General features: G+C 63.5%; 2 protein-coding genes across 2 annotated transcripts; both read left to right on the forward strand.

Annotated features, from left to right (window-relative positions):
- Positions 1-144: 144 nt before the first annotated feature.
- On the forward strand, positions 145-12,669 carry LMJF_35_0670 (conserved hypothetical protein; the record flags this gene model as incomplete). Its single annotated transcript, XM_003722414.1, has 1 exon — positions 145-12,669. The coding sequence occupies one exon, from the start codon at positions 145-147 to the stop codon at positions 12,667-12,669; it is 12,525 nt and encodes a 4,174-aa protein (XP_003722462.1).
- A 1,642-nt stretch (positions 12,670-14,311) lies between these two features.
- On the forward strand, positions 14,312-18,880 carry LMJF_35_0680 (conserved hypothetical protein; the record flags this gene model as incomplete). Its single annotated transcript, XM_003722415.1, has 1 exon — positions 14,312-18,880. The coding sequence occupies one exon, from the start codon at positions 14,312-14,314 to the stop codon at positions 18,878-18,880; it is 4,569 nt and encodes a 1,522-aa protein (XP_003722463.1).
- Positions 18,881-19,278: the final 398 nt, after the last annotated feature.

Consider the following 19,278-nt stretch of genomic DNA (forward strand, 5'->3'; position numbering starts at 1 on the left):
AGAAACAGAAAAAAGGGGGGAAACGACGACAAACACGCATATATACGATAACACAACAAGTAATCTTAATAGCAACGGATAAAACCAGGGAGACACACGCAACGCATCATCATCGCTGCACCTGGTGAGAGCGAGTGATCGGGAATGCCGCCAAAGAAGAAGGGTCACACCCTCGTGGGAAGGCAAAAGGTGTTCCGACATGCCGTCGAGCATGTGCGTCTAGGGCTGGGGCACACGGTCCTCGGCAACCTCAGCCTCGGTCTTGCAGCCTCGAGTACCACCGCTGCGGAAGGCAGCTCGACGGCAGGTCGCCCTGCCTTTTATGTTGAGCTTAATGAGCAGCTTCTTTCGCACACCTCGAAGGACTTCAAGAGGTTCCGCTGGGAAGTGCTGGAATTGTGCGAGACGAACTCGCTCTTTCAGCTGAACCACCGGCAGCTTGCGCAGAAACTGCTGGCTTGCTTGATCGACCGCAGAACGCACCGCGTCGACGCGACCACTGATGAGGCGGCAGGCACCAAAGAAACCACGAAACCCGCGTCGGTACAGCGGCAGCACGGAGACGGATCGACGACGCAGGCGTACGAGGCCTTTGCACGACTGACCATTGCGTTCGTGCGGGACATGGGCAGCAAGTTCCTGCCATACTTTCAGATCTTTCAGCAGGCAGTGCAAGCTGGCATGTATGACCACTATGGGAACCTGATCGTTGACACGGCCCGGCTGCAACTCGTGTTCGCCGTGCAGGCAGCGTGGTGTCGCGAGCTGCGTGAGTGCTGGGCCGACCCAGCCCATGCCGCTCTCGTTCGTCGTGTGATTCGGCAATACGTTGCGCAGCTGCACGACACAAAGGAGTACGTGCGGCGGCTGTCGGCGGAGCTGCTCGCCTTTTTGTGTCGTCTGAGCCGTCCTCTGCTGCCACTGGTGGTGGAGGAGGCTTGTGGTGATGTATTGCGCAGCTACGAAGAGACCGCAACTGCAGCGGCAGCCGTGGAACGAGACTGGGACGGAACGAGTAGTCGCGGCAGCGCCAGTGAGTGCGATGGCAACGACGGCGTGGGTGAAGAGGAGAGCAACGACAGTCAGAACTCTGTTGAAGCGGCGCCGTCCACTTCAATCTGGGCGAACGGTGCGCAGCTGCTCGATTTTGTGCGGACGACGTTGCCGCACCATCCAGTCGTGGATGGGCTAGCCTACTTTATCGGGGAGCTGTTTCGAGGTGTGCGTGGTTCCCTCAGCTCCTCCTTTGAAACCCACTACGTGCGCCTCTTGCACGCCTTCCAGCTCCTGACACGGCAAAGCGGGGACTGGGACGAGGAGCGCTCGCCCGTTGATGTGGTGCGGCTCCTGCACCAGCTTCGACACCCGCTTGTCCCCTTCCTCGACGCCGTCAGCGAGGAGGACGAAGAGGATGCGGCAGTGCAACACAAGAAGATGCGGCGGTATGCCGACCTTCACTCCACGCGCTGGTCTGTCGTGTTTGGCCTGCCAAATCACGGCGAGGAAGGGGAGGAGGGTGCAACCGTGCTTAGCGGAAGTGACGTGCAGGGGGCCCAGCACCTTCTGCGCAGCATCGGCAGCCTAGCACTAGGAAACGCCACGGCGACAGTGCTGCGGGAAACTAAGAAGCAGTCTGTCTTCCTTCAGCCAGACTCTTCCGAAGAGGACGAGCTCGACGACGGCGCTTCGGCGGAGACGGCACCGTCTCCATTCGCCGCCTCCGCCGTGAAGAGCGCCACCATGCGCCCCAGCCACCGCATCCTCGCAGCGGCCGTGCTCAGCATCGACTCGACCTACCTGTCGCCGTCTTGGCCACACTACATTGATTTCCTTGCGGCCATGATGGGGTCGGTGAACTTCGCGTTGTGGGTTGACAGTCGTGAGTCAGCGCTACTGCAGCGCCTCGCGGCGCAGCTGCTCGCGGCACTTCGCCACCCACCTTCTAGTGCCTCCTCGGGCACCCGCGATGCAAGGACGCACGGTGCAGCGGATGCGACATATCTGCTCGAAGTGGCGGCCGCCGCTCTCGGTCTTCTCTCCCCTCTCTGTCTATCTCCCTGCCTTGGCTCCAGCGCGGGCGCCGGCGCGGATGCATCGTCGCATCTCCTACAGCTGCAGCAGTGGTTTGTGCCGGTTGCCAAGGCAGCGGTGCAGGTGTGCGTCAAGGCGGCCACGAAGGCGCCGCCGCACGTCGCGCAGTGTCACCGCTGTGAACAGGCGCAGCAAATCCTCTTCGCCTTCGCACAAGATGTGCTGCAGAAGAACTACGCTTTCGCCCTCGAGCAAGAGCGCCGCATGGCTGAGGAGGCTGACGCGCGTGATCTCGCGGGAGGGGAAGGTGGCGCACATCGTGTTGGCAGCACCGCTGGCCTGCACGACACCCGCGAAGACGCCTACATGTCGGAGGAAGAGGATGACGCCGATGGGACAGAAGCGGGGGGCGCCTACGCCGTGAAGCGTGCGCAGCACCGCAGCGAGCACCTGCGCATCCCGTCCTACCTTACCCCATTTGCTCTCACCCTATTGCACGCGATCGGGATGGCCCTCTGGCAGGGCGCCACAGCCGACGTGCGCGAACTGCGTAGTGCAGTCACGCATACGGCCGCGCCGTCGACCTCGCTCGACGATGCTCTGATCACCGCGCTGCGCCAGTCAAGCGTCCGGCGTGCGGTGCTGCTGAGCCGACTCCTGCAGGACCACACGCAGCACATGGCAGTGAGCCCGCTGCAACAGCTGCTGCGCCTCAAGTCGATGCCGTCCACCGCAGCCAAGTGGAACAACGCCAAAGGAAACAGCGCAGTTGCAGCAACAGACAGAGAAGTATCGATGCGCGACGTACTCGAGTCCATGACACTGGAGCTCCTCCAGTACTACAAGGCAACGCAGCGCCCAGCGCCGTCCTCGACTGCGTCGGAGGCAATCGCCTACGTCTCTTGTGCCTTGCCGCTCATCCAGCTGCTGGTATCAAGCGCGCTGGCGGCAACGCCGTCGTCGACCTCTCCCGTCAAGGCGGCCCTCCTGAGCCTCTTGCAGAATATCGAGGCGCAAGACCAGGAAGATGCAAAGCCGTCTCGACCGGCAGCGAGGACGGCCGCGGCGGCGGCGTCGTCGCTGGTTCGCGCCACCGCGCTGGACCCAGCCGTCTATGCCTTGTACGCGGAGGTGGCGGCCATGCTGGTGCAGCTGACCACCGGGCCTTCCGCACGCAGTGGCACGAAGCTGTTGAAGAAGGCACTGAAGAAGCGTCAACACGCTTCCGAGAACGGTGTGCACGACGACAGCGCTACACGCGGCGATGAGCAGGAAGGTCTGCGTCACCTTTGCCGCACCGTGGCGGTGCTGGTGCATGGCTTCCAGCAGCTTCGCGCGGCCACCTCGCCCCGTGAAACTTCGGGAAGCAGCAGCACCAACAACCCCGTAGACGAAGACACGGAGCTCGCCGCAGCAACGACCGCCTTGTCGGATGAGACGCGCGTTCAGCTCCTGCATGGCGCAGAGGTGTTGTTGCACGCTTTGCTCCGGATGTTCAGTCTCGACTCGAACAGTCAGCTCTACGGGGATGACTCGGGAACGGGGGCCGCTGCGTGCGCGCAGATGCGTGGCAAGCCCGCTCTTGCAGCGGAGTCGCTCCCTGCGCACACACGAGCAGCCCTGTGCACCCTGCGTGCGGCACTGCCGAGTGTCCTTCACAGAGCGTTTGTGCAGGATGTGCTCCTCGAATGTCTCGCCGCCCCGATTGCCGGCCTTCGCCTACTGGCGCTGCGGCTGCTGCGCCTAGTGTGCCACCCATCCCTGGACATGGCAGACCGTCTCGTCGGTGCCCCAGCGGTGCCGCTCGACCTAATTGACGCGCTGCTCAGTGCCGCGAGCTTCAACCCGCTCTCGCACACCGGCAAGCTTGACGGCATGCAGCAGGAGCTATCACTGCTGACATACCAAGTGGAGTCGGGCGTCATCACACAGCCCTTCCACCGTCAACTCATTGCGCGCACAATGATTGGTTTTCTCTACATGAAGTTCACCGGCGCGTGGGAGATCGCGTCGAAGGTGCTGTGCAGCTTGGTGGCACAGGAGCAAACGGGTCTGATGAGCGTCAAGAACCTCGACGACGACGACGACGACGGCCGCAACGCTGAGGCGGGGCGAGATGAGCAAGGAGACGAAGAGACCCGGAAAGGTGGCAGTAGTAGCACAAGCCTCCCCACGGCGGCGCAGCACCACAAGCCGCAGCGTCTCCGGCGGCTGGAGCCGGTGGTGTGGAACTCCGTCGTGTGCGTTCACGCTAGAGCACTGGTCATGGGTGACGTAGTCGCCGCCGGTGGTGCGACCTCATCGACGGAGACGGTGCGCCTGTGTGGTGATGAGCACGTGATCACTGACAATACGGACGACGTAGCGGCCGCCACCGCATCGTGCCAGGCGCAGCTGACCCGGCTGCCGTGCCTCTACGGCATCCACCTCACCGACCAGCAGCGCCACGTCAAGGGCGAGCTGGTGAGCCGCGTCTTCTCCAGCACGCAGTACAGCACTGCGGCGATGACTCTGCTGAACAGCACCAAAACAGATTACGAGGTGGTGCAGTGGGATCAGCATTGGATGCTGTCGCAGCGTTGCATGAGCAACTCCGTCGACGCAGTGAAGGCGGCGACCAGCCGCAAGCAGCAGCAGGGCACCAGCGTCACCACTGCCGCCCTGTACGCCACCTCCACCGACCGCTCCACTCTTGCCCAGACGTTCCTTTCCATAATGGAGGCGATGGTGAAGTCGAGCTCCGCAATCGATCGCAAGGTGCGCCTCGTGGAGGATGTCGTGCTCGAACTTGTCGCGGTGGAGCGCAACCGCCATCCAAGCGGCGTCGACGGCTCGCAGCTGCGGAAGCTCGACCAGCGACTGGAGATCGCGATGCGGGCATGCGCCGCCGCGCCGAGTGGGGTGCTGACGGCCCATCAGCGCAAGCATGTAACGGCGGCCGTGCAGCGTGACATTGACGCCCGAAGTGCGGAGCTGCAGGGCATATTCCTATCGTACCTCTCCGAGGCGAACCCGCGGCTGCAGCGCGTCGCCGTGGACAACCTCAAGCGCCTGCGCGTGGAGCCGTTTAACGCGTACCACGCAAAGCTCGTCCCGTACTGTGACAGCATAAAGAACCTGTTCGCCTTCCTCAGCACCTTCCACGTCGAGAGCGACGTGCCGGCGCACGACGTTGTCGCGTACGTCTCGGCGGCTCTGTCCCTCGCGTTGCCGAAGCTGCTGACAACGGTGTCCAAGAAGAAACTGAAGGAGCAGGCGGTGCTGAGTCGGCGGCTGATGAGCTACCTCGATCATCTCACCCCATCGGCGGCGGTGAGCAACAACAACAGCAGCAGCAGCCCCCGCGCTGCAGCAAAGGACCCTCTCGCAGAGGTGTTTGACCAGCTGCTGCATCGCCTCTTGTCCTTCGCCATGCCGGCATCCACGACGTTGGCGTCAGTGGCTGCTGACGGCGCGAGCGCATACGACTTCCTCGCCAACGTGTGGGAGGACATTGTGTACAGGGGGTGTGGCATGTCGCTAGCGAATGAGGCAGGCGGCGCCAGTGGCTGTGCCGTGGGCACGGCCACCGTCTCGGAGCCGCGCCGACGCTCCAGCCATCACGGTATCCGACGCCTTGAGCGCTTCCTGAAGCAGCTCAGCAAAGCGCTGCGGCTCCTGGAGGCGATGCTGCACGCTGTGGGGCAACGCTTCTCCGTCTACGTGTCAACGTGCCTGCACGTAGCTCTCCAAGCCTACCTTGTAGCGTGCAAGCAGTCGCTACGTGCGCCGGTGGAAAACCTGCTTGCGAGCCTCACCAGCCACGAAGCGACGCCCCAGGAGGAGCGAGCGCGGCGGTGGGCTGCGCTGCTGAACAAGTCACTGGCCACCAGCGCTCTCTCGACGTCTTTGGCCCACGTCCGCCGCGCCGCCATGACGATTGTGGCACTGCTGTTCGAGCAGTTCCCTGAGGACGTCATGGATGTGCTCCGTGGCAGGAGTGACGCGAGCGTCCGCGGGGGCAGCAGCGCAGTGGGCCATGCCGCCACCGCGGCAGCACTCCCCCTGTTCACGCGCTATCTCACCATGCTGTTTGAAAACTCGAAAGGTACCACGCTGGACGGTGGCAGTGGCGCGCTTGTCAGCCGCGCCGGGCCCGGCGCGGTGGCAGTGGCGGCAAAGAGCTCTGTTACCCCGGTGCTGCGCCTCTTGACGGCGTGGGTCCGCAGCCCAGCTCTTCTTCCGCTCTTTTCCGCCTACCCCGACGTTGCCGCCGGAACGCTGGAGGAGGTGTTCGCCGTGAACCACAATGCGGCCTCGGTGCACCGTGCCTCGACGCAGGCTCTCAACGAAGGCCTCCGCTGTGTCTCGGAGCTGCTGAGCTGCGCAGAGGAGCCGGTGCACGAGCTCCCCGGTGTACCGGCGGTTGTTGCGGACAAGAAGGGCGGAGTGTGCAGCAGTCGTCTGCCGGTGAAGGCGACGTTTCGGCACTCCTTCCTGGAGAAGCACATTGTGCGCGTCTTCACCTCCCTCTACACCCTCCTCACTTCGGGCGCCGCGCGAGAGGAAAAGGAAGCCGCGGCGGCAGCGATGACAACAGTAACCGCGGCAGTGTCAAGAGGGTCGGGGGAGGCAGTGGCTGCCCGCACCGAGCAGCGAAAGCCGTCACGCAGCGGCAAGCAGACCCGCACGGCCTCGTCCAAGGGCCGCCAAAGTGCGCGTGACCGGGAAAGGCCAACGTCCATCATGTCCCTCAGTGTGTCCATGTGGCGAGAGGTGATGCGCACCATTGCGCAGCTGTCGCGATTCCTGCATGTCGACTCGGCGACGTCGACGTCGGTGTCGGCGTCCTCGCTGGCGAGCATGATGAACCGCCTGCTCGAGCTTGCACTGAAGATGGTCGCCCACCCCGTGTGCATGACGGACGCGCCCACAACGCAAATGGTGACAAGCATCGCCCAGGCGCTGATGGAGCAGGTGGCGGAGGTCGACTACCGAGCGCACTGGCAGCCGTTGGTGCGGCTCTTCAACTTGGTCGCCAATCCACACGCCCGGCACACCCTCTGCGCCATGCTGTCGTTGGCGGTGACAAAGCTCGCCCTGCCAACCTCGTCGCCGTCGGCCGACCCGCCACGGGTAGAGTGGTTCCGTCGCCAGCTCGCCGCGGCGGCGCGTGCGGTCGCCTGCCTGAATAGTTTTGAGAATGACGAGACGTTTGAGCGGTACGATTTCGAGCTGCGCTACCACACCCTGCACTCTCTTCACGATTTCTTCGTTCACTTCGGCAACTACGGCGCTCTTCACCGCGGTTGTACTGCCAACAGCAGCGGCAAAGGCGGAAGCGGCACCAGCGCAGTGCGGAAGGTGCGGGCGTACGACGGTGGCGAGGACGTGCAGCTGCCTCTCGACAAGGAGCACGCGCCGGTGCTTGCGGCCGAAGCAATGGCGGTTCTGGCCGCGAACGTCGTCTTCTTCCTGCGAGACCCCGAGCAGACAATCCGCGCGCTCGTGCTGCCTCTGCTACACGCGATGGTGCGCTACGCCTCCCTGGGAGGCCAGCGCAGCAGCGGCAATGTAGCACTCACGGAGCAGCAGCTGGCGTACAGGACACAGCTGCTCGAGACTACGCTACGCCACGAGGTTCTCGCCTCCCTGCGGCGCGGCGTCGTGGCCAAGGATGTTCACATTCGCTGTGCGCACATGCAGGCCTTTGAGGGCTTCGGGCGCCACTTCAGCGCTGAGTTCACGAGCTTTGCTCTGCTGTACTCCCCCAATACGGAGCAGAACTTCTACGCAAACGTCGGCCACGTGCAGCATAGGTGCCGCCTACACGCCCTGGCGGTGCTGCGGCAGCACGCCCCAGATATGAACGTGCGTGACGTGTTACGCGTCTTTGTGCCGTTTCTGCTGAGCGCTGTGAAGGACTTTGCGGAGGGCAAGCGCAGCCAGGCCAACCTGACGGAGGGTCGCGCGCGTGGCTACTGCGACGCAGTGCTGCTCACAGTGAGCTCCATTGCGGCGCGTCTGCCGTGGATGGCGTACTACCGCGTGCTGTCGCTCTTCCTCTCGAACGCGAATGCGAATGCCAACTTGCGAGCGACAATGCTGCGCGGCGTGGTTCAGGTGCTCAGCACCTTCCATTTTCTGGACGACCCTGCTGAGGCCAGCGCCGAAGGTGCGGCGGTCCACGTGGGCGATGAAGGGGAGGTGGGGGAAGACGAGGTCAACGACGTGGACGATGCGGTGCACGCCGAGCTGTCCGCGAAGCAGCGTGAGTACCGTCACGCGAAGGTAATGCGGGTGCTCGAGGTCGACGTGCTGCCGCAGCTGTACAGCTACTTGGGTGACAAGAAAGCGAGCAAGGCAATCAGTGGCCGCGGCGCCGTCAACCAGCACAGCATTACCGCCGTGCGTCAGGAGCAGGAGCGCGAAGACGCAGCGTCGGCGCAGGCGAAAAATGCGCTGCTGCAGCTGCCAGTGGCGATGGCCATCACAAAGATTGTGAAGCACTTCCCAGAGGACCGCTTTCACGTGCACGTCGACCACCTGCTCGACGAGCTCATCAAGAAGCTGCGCACAAAGAATGACAAGCATCGGGAGAGCGCGCGGCGAATCCTTGGTGCGATGCTGCAGGAGACGGGACCGTCCAAGCTGAAGTTCGTGGTGGCAAAGCTGAAGGACAATCTCGTTCACGGATACCAGCTCCACGTGCTCGGCTACACACTCGTGACGCTCCTGTATCAGCTCTATGAGCCGAACAGCAAGCTCCTGCAACCGTCCAAGTCCTCCTCGTCCGCTGCAGTGGCCGCCGCCTCCGACTCGCCCGCACGTAGTGCTCCTCAAGATCCGGTGCAGGAAGCCCTGGAGGGGGCGAAGAAACAGCACCGGCGCAACAGCCCGTCATCGCCTCCGTCGCGCCGGCAGCGCACAGAGAAAGCCGCAGACAAGGATGGCAAGAGCGGAACAGATACACCCCCGGCCGAGGAGGTAGACGAGGACACCGCCGTCGAGCGCGCGGAGGAAGCGCTGCTGCAAGAGCTCGGCACCGCCATGCACGCCAGGTTCGACTACCGGCACGGCATGGACTGCCTCACAGAGGTGTTGGAAGACCTGCTGCTCATCTTCCTGGACGACTACCTTGGCGAGGTGGGTGTGCAAAAAGAGCAGGTGGAGGTGATGAGCACCATGGTCGAAGTGAAACGCAACCGGGCGTTGCAGGGCTTCGCCTTTCTCGGCAAGCACTGCGACGCTGAGACAGTGATGCAGGCGTTCCTTCACCGCATCACGTGGGTGCTCACACCGCCATCCGACACCGCCTTCAGCGCAGGAGAGCTGCATGGCAGCGCCAGAGCCCGTGCATTGCTGGTGAAGGAGATGAAGAGCAAGTACGTGACCATCAGCAAGGGCGGAAGTGCGGATCTGATTTTCGTGAACAAGGTGCGCCTGCTCGCCGTGCGCGTCGCGCGCTCCATCATGGCGAACCCGACCATGTCGGTCGAGAAGTCGTTTGAGCAGGTGCGCCGCCTGCTCGACCAGCACAATCGCACGCGCGAGGAGAAGATCGTCGCGTTCGAGGCAAAGAATGGCACGCGGCGCATCCGCGGCAACGCGCACGTCATTCTGCACACGGCAGAACGCCAGAGCCGCAAGGAGCAGCTGGATCAGAACTACCTCGTCGCCCCGGTACCGGAGCGCGTCGACGTCGACTTCAGTGCGCACACCGTCCTGGCCACGCAGCAGAAGCAGAAGCTGCGGGTGTACCGCGGTCGGTACGGGAAGGAGCTGATGGAGGCGGCGAAGAACTTCTACCGCGAGGACCCGGTCACGGCCGTGGTGCTCGACACCCTCGACGAGTTCCTCTTGAAGTTTCTGCTCAGTGTGCTGAAGCAGGTGTTAGGGATCGGTAAGGAGAAGCGTTACTCAAAGGCCGCCATGAAGCTGGACATGCTGCGCCACCACCGTGCGCGGCAGCAGGAGCGGGAGGCAGATGGGGAGGACGGTGCCACATCAGGCGACGACGAGGGCGTCGAAGACGAGGAGGACCACGTCGATGAAGCGCAGGAGGCTCACAGAGAGCGCGGATCGGAGGAGGATGAGGAAGAAGAGGGCGGCGCAGCGGGCACTGACACCGTCGAGAGTGGCGAGAACGTGGACGGGCTGGGGACGTTTGCGGAGGCGCAGGCAGTCGCAGAAGGGGACGCGAAGAATGCTACCCGTCAGGCGCGTGGCGAGGCGCAGCTGGCCGCGGCCCTCTTAGCCCCTGGAAGCGATCTCACAGTCACCTTCACGCGCGAGCACCGTGGCCTGCTCGAGTCGCTCGTCCCTGCCGTTCTGACGTGCCTGCAGGGCGAAGGCAGCGACGCGGTCGTCGCGAACGCGCTCGATTGCCTGCTCGCACTTGTCTCCCTTCGACCACCGCTTGACGCTGTCAACGGGCTGCAAAAGGAGCTCTTCGAGACCGTGACCAGCTTTATTGAGCGCGGCTCCGTTATCAAGCAGCGAGCCATCCGCCTCACGGCGGCCATGGTAGCTCACCAAAAGTGCGTTATCTCGGAGTCGAACGCAGTTCAGCTCGTGAAGCTCGTCCGTGCCGAGTTGATGGAGCGGAACGAGTACATGTCTGTTTGCCTTAGTCTCCTCTACGCCGTCCTCGGCAAGCACGTGCACATCGCTGAAATATACGACTTGATCGACATCATCACAGAGCTGCTGCTGCACTGGAGCGCGCACCGCGTCATTCGGCGCCGTTGCATCCTCATCCTTGTCCGCTTCCTCCTAGAGTACCGCCTGACGCCGGAGAAGTTTAAGTCGCACATCGACCTCTACTGTCGCAACCTCGACTACCCGGAGCTGACGGGGCGCACGGCGCTGCTGGAGCTGCTCGACACGCTCATTCTGCGACTGCCCGCCGTCATCCTGCGCGAGGAGGCGCCGGTGCTTCTGGTGCCGCTAGCGGCGACGGTGACGGGCAGTGAATGGGTCGAGTGTCGCCGGCAGGGCGGCACCGTTCTCCAGCACTTGGCCCGCTGCGCCGGCGTCGATGTGCTGGTCCCTATCCTGTCGTCGTGGATGGCCGCCGCGCAGCCGCGGGCGACGCGCAGCATGGGTGTGCAAACGTGGGCCGCCATTGTCCCTGCCCTGGCGGAGTTCTACGAGCTCGACGCCGACGAGAACGGTGAGGACGACGACGGCGACGAGGACGCAGCAGCAGCCAAGGCGCAGAATCGTGCTGCCTTCCAGGCCTGTTGCGCATGGTCAGTCGACGCTGTGCTTGATGGATGTATGTTCGATCAACTGGCTGCCGCGTGCCGCAACAAGCAGCTGCATCAGCTCTCCGCGAAGTCGCGTGAAAAGGTGGAGATGAAAGGGTGGGCGTACATCTTCTATAGCCTGCGCGCCGCCGAGACGATGCTGACGGCGCTGCCGCACGAGCTGTATCCGCTGCTGGCGCCACGCCTTCTGCCCCGCATTACGGAAGTGCTCATTCTGCACACCCATCCGTGGGTGCGTGCGGTGGCGATGCGGTTGTTGCGACACTACCTCTACACCTACGTCGAACGCCACTGCCACTACCTGCAAGAGGACGCGTGGCAGGAGTCGGCGTGCCAGCAGGCAGACAGTGGCACAACCGATGACGACGCCATGACGAGCAAAGGCGGCGGCGACGTAGCCGCTCTCCTATTCGTCACGGAAGCGGCAAGCACGCCCTCAAAGGCGGCCGTCGCCAAAACCTTGCAGACCCTGCAAGCCTTCTCCAGTCTCCTGAAGCGTCTCTTAGGTATTGTGAGCGCATCCGATGTGGCGATGGAGATGTACAACGCCCACCGCGCGATTGCCAACCCCGTTCGAAGCGAGCTGCTCAAGGTCGCCATCTACGTGCTGCGAGCCCAGGTCCAACTGGCGCTCTTCGCTTTGACACGCGCCGCCGCGACCGGCCGGCACCGCTACCATCGAGATGTTCAGCAGCGTGTGCGCACCGTGTACACATCGCTGCAGCATCAGATCTGCTCTCTCACCTCTCCAGTGGTGCAGCAGGAAAGCCTTGTGAACTACATGGTACGTAGCACCACGCTAATGCAGCTGTTTGGCGGCTGGGCGTCGGTGCTGCCGCACGAGGTAGCGGTCAATGCCAGTGACGGCGCTGAGCCGAACCCGGCATACAGCGTTCACAACGCACAGGTGCGGTGGCTGACGCAGACCCAACTCTGCCCAGCGGCGCTGCTGCGCGAGTGTGTGGTGCCGTTGCTCGGGCTAGGACTGCGGGCGAAGTCGATCTCCGAGAAGATCTCGCTCATTGCCTTTCAGGTGACCGGGGTTGTGGTGCAACAGCTGGAGGAGCGCCGCCACGAGCTGGCCGCGCCGCTTCGAGCGAACGCATCGATGGCAAAGAAAGACGATGAAGCAAGGCTAGGCAAGAAGCGCTCGCGCTCTGCAGCGGCGGTGGCCGCAGCTGACGACGGAGACGAAGCGGACGTGGCTACTGGTCGTGTGCCCTTGGATGAGGTGCTCGTAGCACTCAAAACACAGCTTGCCAGCATCCACGAGGCTCGCCGCGATCAGCAAGTGACGCAGAACACAAAGAAGGCGCTGAAGCGCAGCCGTCGCCAGATGGAGCGGGAGGAACGCCAGCCGATGCAGAAGTCCCGCCGCCCCGCTTAGTGCCTCTTCCACAAGGGAAAAGGGGGTAAAGTGACGCACGTATTGGTGCATCAACGCACCCAGTGCTGCTCTTCGTGCTTGTTGGCGACAGCGCTTCGTCGACGGACGCGCTACCTCACGGCTCCGCGCCCCCTTCGCTCTCCCTACTCGCGCACCAGCAGGCAAACAAGCAAGTAGGAAAGGGCAGTACGCAGAAACAGGCCTGCGTGCAGAAAGGGGTGAGGAGAGGGGGTCGGGTTCAGGAAGTGCGCACTGTGGAACGCGTGCCTCCACCAGACCATTCTGCGGCGTATGTCACGCCCAGCGCCATCGCTGTGTCGCCCTTGTTTTGTTTTTCCCCCTTCGGTTTTGGGTGTATGAATTTGTGCCCGTGCTGCTTCGCCTTTTTTGGTGGTGGTGGTGTTGGAGAGTTGGTATGGGCTCGGTGCGGACTCGAAGAATGGCAACTGCCCCTCCCTCTCTGTCTGTCTCTCTCGTGGATGTTTAACACCGTCTAATCGCATAATGCATATCAAGAAGGCGCGTTTGGCTGCACGGCGGGTGCGCTCCTCGGCTTCAAACCAACAATCAACGACAACGCATACAAGACCGTTCCCCCACCCCACCCCTCTTGCCGAAGAAGAACTCCTGCTTCCTTGACGTTCAGCCCAGCGTACCCAATGCGTGCAGGTGTGCGGGCCACCCCAGACAACGCGAAAGGGGGTGGGTGGGTGTTGAGGTCACGAGAGTAAGCGCCTTCACGGGCTGGTCTGTTTCTCTCCCCCACCACCACCCCACCCCCTTCCCGCACTACGCCCCACGCCCCTGACGCACCCACGCATCACGTGCAACTGTGTTGTTGTTTGGCCCATTCGTCCCCTCCCTCCCTCCCTCCCTCTCTCTCTCTTCAGGTACTCTCTCGGAGGAACCGGTGATTGCCAGAACGGGAATCATTAGACGGCCTAAAGCGGGCTCCGTCACCGCGTCACCATCGCTGTATCCTCCTCCGCACACCAGCTGCAGGTGCACGTTTGCACCGCACAGCGCGGTAGGCAGCAACACGGAGCAATAGCAAAACGAGAAAGGACGGGCGATATCGACGCAAGAAAGGGGCAACTCGAGCTTTATAGCGCAGGTGACGAGTGCACGTCCGCTGAGTACGTGTCTGTGGCGCTCTCTGCGCGTATACGGTGACAATATCATTAGCCTCGTCGTTGGTTTGGGGTGGTGACTCAGCGCAGCGCTCCCATCAAGCCATTTGTCTGCTTTTTAGCCCCTGTGTGTCGGTGCGCGGGTGGTTGTGGTGGTGGTGGTGGTGGCTCTCTTCCATAGATCACGGTATCTGTTCGTCTTGTTTTCCTCTTTGCTCTCATCGTTTGGTGTTGCGCTCCGCGTGTCTGCCGGTGGGCGTGGCTTCGATTCCTTCCCCCTAGCACCCACGCGCAGATACACACACAAGAGCACCGCCGCCGTGCCTATTCCGGACTGAGTCACTCGCCCAGGCAGAGGAAGCAAGCTTATACCGTGTACATCTCTGTCTTCCTCCCCACCACCACCACCACACACACACACACACACACACACACAACGGTTGTCAGTTTCAGCAGCTCGTGGGCTCGCTCGGTTCGTTCTTGAAGGGTGTGGGAAGGGGGCGTGGGGCAAAATGCCAGCAAAGAAGGTAAGCTCAGCGACAAAGCTGTCTAGCACGGCGACGCATCCCCCTCGCCGGCGCACCTCAGGACTACTGGGCAGCAGCACAAATGGCAGTGAACAGGGAGGAAGCGTGGCATCACTGCCATCCGCGGCGGCGGGCTTCGCGCAACCTCTGAAGAGAAGCGGCATCAAATCGCGTAACTCTATCAGCTACACCTCCTTCAGTGCGCAGCAAGCGGCCGCGGTGGCCAGCAGCGGCGATGCCCATGCACCCCACGTCAACGCCAAAGTACCGGTAGCCACCGCCAAGGCGGCCTCTGGACGACCTCGAGCGGTCGCTGCCATCCCGGTGAATCACACAGCGCCACCGCCGCCTGCCGCTTGTGAATCAGCGCCGTCCCCGCCGTGTCCTGCCGCTGCAGCGGCGGTGCAGAAAGCACCATCTCTGGGCAGCAGCTCCGCCACAACGATAGCTGGCGCTGTTCGCCGAGCGCGTTTCGGCATCCACACCCCGAGTGTCACTGCCCCATCTGCTACCGTAGGCCCACCCGGGGCCTCACCCGCAGCCCAGAACGGCAGCCCCAAGGCAAATTTGCCTACCCTTTCGACGGTCCCTCCGTCGCTCCCAACAGCCAAGCGCGCCACTCACCACTCTGACGTCGACACTAATCGCACTGCTGTGCCACTGGCTTCGGCTGGATCTTGGGCAGCAAAACCTCAGGCCAGATGCAGCTTTCCAGCAAGCGGTCCGCGTCGTCTATCCTCGTCGTCCTTCCACGCTATCAAGGCCGCGAGCAGCGCACCAGCTGCAGCAGCGACTCCGTCAACGGCGGCCCCTGAGGCCGCTTCAGTCGAGGCTGACCCCAGAGAGGCACCGGCTGCGCGTCAGTGTGCAAGCGCACTCCTGGCCGTCGCCTCGAAGCCGAACGGGCAGTCGAAGAGCGCCGCAGATCCGTCAACGGACTCCACAGCGGCGCCGGGAACTTCATCATCGTCGGTGGCACAGGCATCCCTCAAGTCAAGAGGTCGGTCCTTGAGTGTTATGGGCAAGAAGAAAGTGATGCGTCGTGCAAGTACCGGGACGGCCACGAGTCGGCCACCGAGTGCCGCGACGTCACGGCGGCCCTCTGTCAGCTGCAGCGCAGCGCCTATGTTGGACGCGGAGAGTGCACCCTCGACGGCGCTGAACACAGCGCGCACGGCCGGGCCGACGGCTGTCAAGACGCCAACGAACGCTGGCAGCGCGGTGTCTGCGGGCACCGCCACCCCCCTCCCCCGTGGTCCTGTCGTCTCGGAGGAGTGGGCACGCAGCATCATTAAGCCCGGGGACGAAAATCTTCTGTACCGAGCAACGGCGGCAGCGACGACATACTCTGGCTTTGCGCGCACGCCGTCCGGTATTAGCATGAGCGGCGACGCGGCAAGCGCGGCTCGGCAAGCGAGCACCGTGCGAAGCTCGATAAAGGACACGCAGCTGCGTCGTGCCCAGGAGACGGTGCTTCGGCTACGGAACCCCGAGACACCCACGCCGGGGTGGCGCAGCACCAAGGCCGCGTCAGTGGGTGCCGGCAGCGCCGTCTCGGTAGCGTCTGGTGGTTCTGGCTCTCGATTTGGCTCCACCGTGAAGCGAAGTGGAACTCGCCTTCAGCGCTGCCGGCAGGAGAATGAGGTCCGGCAAAGGTCGCTCATGGAGACAATGGCGATGCCAGCAGGCGAGAACGGGGGAAACGTGGATGGCGGACGAGCGTCGAACCCCGGTACCGCGGCCGGCTCCGCCTCCCCGACGCCGTCGCGCATTTCAGAGGCTTCCACCAACACAATGATGAGGGGCGGTGGTCGCCTCAGCGGCGGTAGTGCACGCCCCCTGCTCGAGCAGCTGCCTGGCGGCGCGTCCGTGGCGTCGGACATCATGGATCAGCGGCGCTCGCCGTCTCTGAAGCTTTTTGCGAAGCCGTCGCCGCGGACGTTCTCAACGCCGAGCCCTCGCGGCAGCACCGGAGCGCCGGGGATGAAAACCACGTTCGGCGTCAGCAACAGGCCATACTACGCGGGCAACGAGGAACTCACGAGGCTGACGTGGGTGCGCGAAGAGATGCTGCGCGCCCTGATGCAGTCTGCCGCACCGCCGGCGGCGTCCGCGGTGACGGAAGAGAACAACGCCGCTGCTGTCGTCACCTCGATGCCGAGCCCGAAAGATGGAAGCGACACAAATGCTCTGGAAGCCTCAGCGTCGTCGGTGCTGACAATGCACTTCGATCCGCAGGTAGGCGAGACGGTTCCGGTGTCGCCGCCGTTCTCATCTGCAGGAAAGCGACCGCGACAGCGTGTGTACAGCATCGACGTACACGGCGGCACGAGCAGCGACGAGTCCGCGCCGCCTAAGCAGTCGACGGCGGCAGACGTAACGCAGCCACGTAGGCAGTCGGCTGGCAGCGGCACCACTCCCCTTCACGCCTCTTCTATTCGCCAGAAGCCTGGCAACTCTGCCTTCGTTTCTCGTCCAGCACCACCGGGCTCCCCCGTGCGAGTGGGCGCCACTCCGGGCCCCACCTCGGCCCGCCCCACCTTGGACTCTAGTGCATTCGCGTCTGGCGCTCCGCCCGCTGCCCCAACAGCTGCTGCTCGCCAGCAGCGGCGTACAGCCGTGACGGTGGCGATGTGTAGCCTTCAATCCCCCAACACAATCGCCGAGCGAGTACGGCTGGAGCTCGTGCGGCAAGAGCAGCAACAGCCTGCCGCGGTTCGTAACGGGCAGATGCAAGCGGCAGCACCTTCATCGGCTCCCGCAGCGAATCAGCGTCCCACAGCCACTCCCATCGACGCAGCCACGCGGCTCCTCCTCCTTGACCCGCTCTTCCCTCTCATTAGCGAGGAGAACTATCAGCGGCTCGTGCTGCGAAACGACGAGTACACAACTCGCAAGGCTCTGCTGACCCACATAGGCGCGGCACCGCCGCCGTCGTCCTCGGCGTCGCGCCCCTACGAGTCACCGCCCCCAGTGCCGCCTCTCCACGTGGACAAGAAGCCGCACAGATCAGGGGCTGAGGTGCCGCCTGCAGCGCGAGCCTTGGAGATGGATCTGGCAGAGGCCGACGAAGCGGCGCCCTCGCGGTCGCTGACGGCGGCGGCGCTAACGTCCACTCCAGCTGCTGCAGCAGCGGCGCCTCCATCCCCTTCCGCGTCCCCTCCCAACGCTGCAGGCATCGGCAGCACCCCGCCTCGTCGACCATCCGTGCAGTACGGCGGTCCTGCCTTGTATGCGACCTTTTCGCCTTCCCGCGCTCCTTCGCCGTCCCCCGCGGCTTCAGGTCTCACTTCGCCCACCGCCAGTCCCGGGGTGGGACTCGGCGGCGCCACGTCCTCTGCACGGGACGGCAAGCTGCTCGTGAATGCCGTGATGCCGACTGAGAAGTCGGGAACCATTAAGTCACTGGCGGCAGGCGGCGTGTGGTACGCGGCTAGCCCGATGTCGGAGTTCACGGGGCAGAGCACCGCCCTACCCTCCCTCAACGCGAGTCTTCTAGTGAGCGTCGGCGGTAGTGGTGCGCTAGGTGGGACCGGCAACTCTCCGATTCGCATGCGCTCCACCAGCCCCACGGCAAGCTGCTCATCTTCGAGAAACGTCACCCGCCGCGGCTCGCTGCTTCGAAGCCTACAGCAGCACCTCCAGCCCCAGGCAACAACGGCAGCCACCCCCAGCCGCAGCGACAGCACCGGCGACGAAGTCAGCACCGCTTCCGACGAGGCGGTTGACCTGGCTGAAGTCGAGCTTTGCAAGGCGCTGCCGCTCTGGGGCCCGTTCCGCACCTCTCACGCCGCGGCGCCGTCCGATCCCAATGCTGTCGAGCAGGAGTGCGTCACCAAGCCAGGCACCATCGTAGGAGACACCACCACCGGCGAAGCCACGGTCACTGCACCTCGCACGACGAAGACGTCCGCGCACGGAGAAGCATCTCCACTGGTATCGCCGACAGGGTCGACACCGAGTCCGCTCTCCATGGCGCCGGCCCTCTCGCTGGCCATGGCGGAGGAGCTGCAGGCCTACGTGCACGTCTTCCTCAAGCGCTACCGCAACGTTGACGCGGTAACGGCGGAGGAGATGGGGCCTGTCCCGGAGACGCCGCTGGCGTTGCAGCGCGCGGTTCGCCGCAGCCTCCGCTTGTCGACCGGGGATAGCGCGAACGCGGCAGACGGCACAGACGCAGTGGAGCTGGAGGATTCCCTGGACGACGGCAGCTACCACATTCAAAACGTGCAGTACGTGCTGGATCTTTTGGGATCGCTGCTGCAGACGGAAGCCTCCTTTTGCGAGGACGACGCGGCACGAGCGGCAAGTGGTGCGCATCCGCTTACTGCTGCAGCGCAGCGACGCACAAAAAAGCGAGTCACGGGCGCCCAGCTTATCGCGGCGGTGATGGGACGGCCCGCCTCGTCGTCCGCTGAGGACACGGCAGACGGTGCTGTGCCGAAGCACACCAGAAGTGCCACCGCTCGATCCGCTGCGGTGCGGCCAGCGTTGAAGCTACATGACCCTGAGCTGCGCGCCGTAGAACTCATGTTCGTCAACGACGCACCGTAGGAACGCACCGACGCCGAGGGGGCGCTTAATGATGGGAAAGGGGACCTCGTGTAGAGGACGGATGCCGTGGAGACGTCCGTTTGCACATAAACACACATACACAGGCGCCTGCGCGCGTGTGAACGCTCAACTTTTTAGACTACATGAATATGACAGCTACGAAAAGAAGGAAAAACGACACCATGGAACAAAGAGGGTCGTTCGCCACCACGCGCGCGCGTTGAGAAGCGCTGTCTATCCTCCTCCTCCTCCTCCCTGCCCCGTCGCTCGCACTTCGTCGAGCAGTCGCTTCTATCGATGGTGCTCACAGCACACAGACATAGAGAGAGGGAAGCAAGAAATGCAGTGCACACTTGACTGCGCTCCTCTCCTTTGCCCTTCCCTTCCTGAAAAAAAAA

Source organism: Leishmania major, chromosome 35 (assembly GCF_000002725.2).
Source record: "Leishmania major strain Friedlin complete genome, chromosome 35".
Lineage (NCBI taxonomy): Eukaryota > Euglenozoa > Kinetoplastea > Trypanosomatida > Trypanosomatidae > Leishmania > Leishmania major.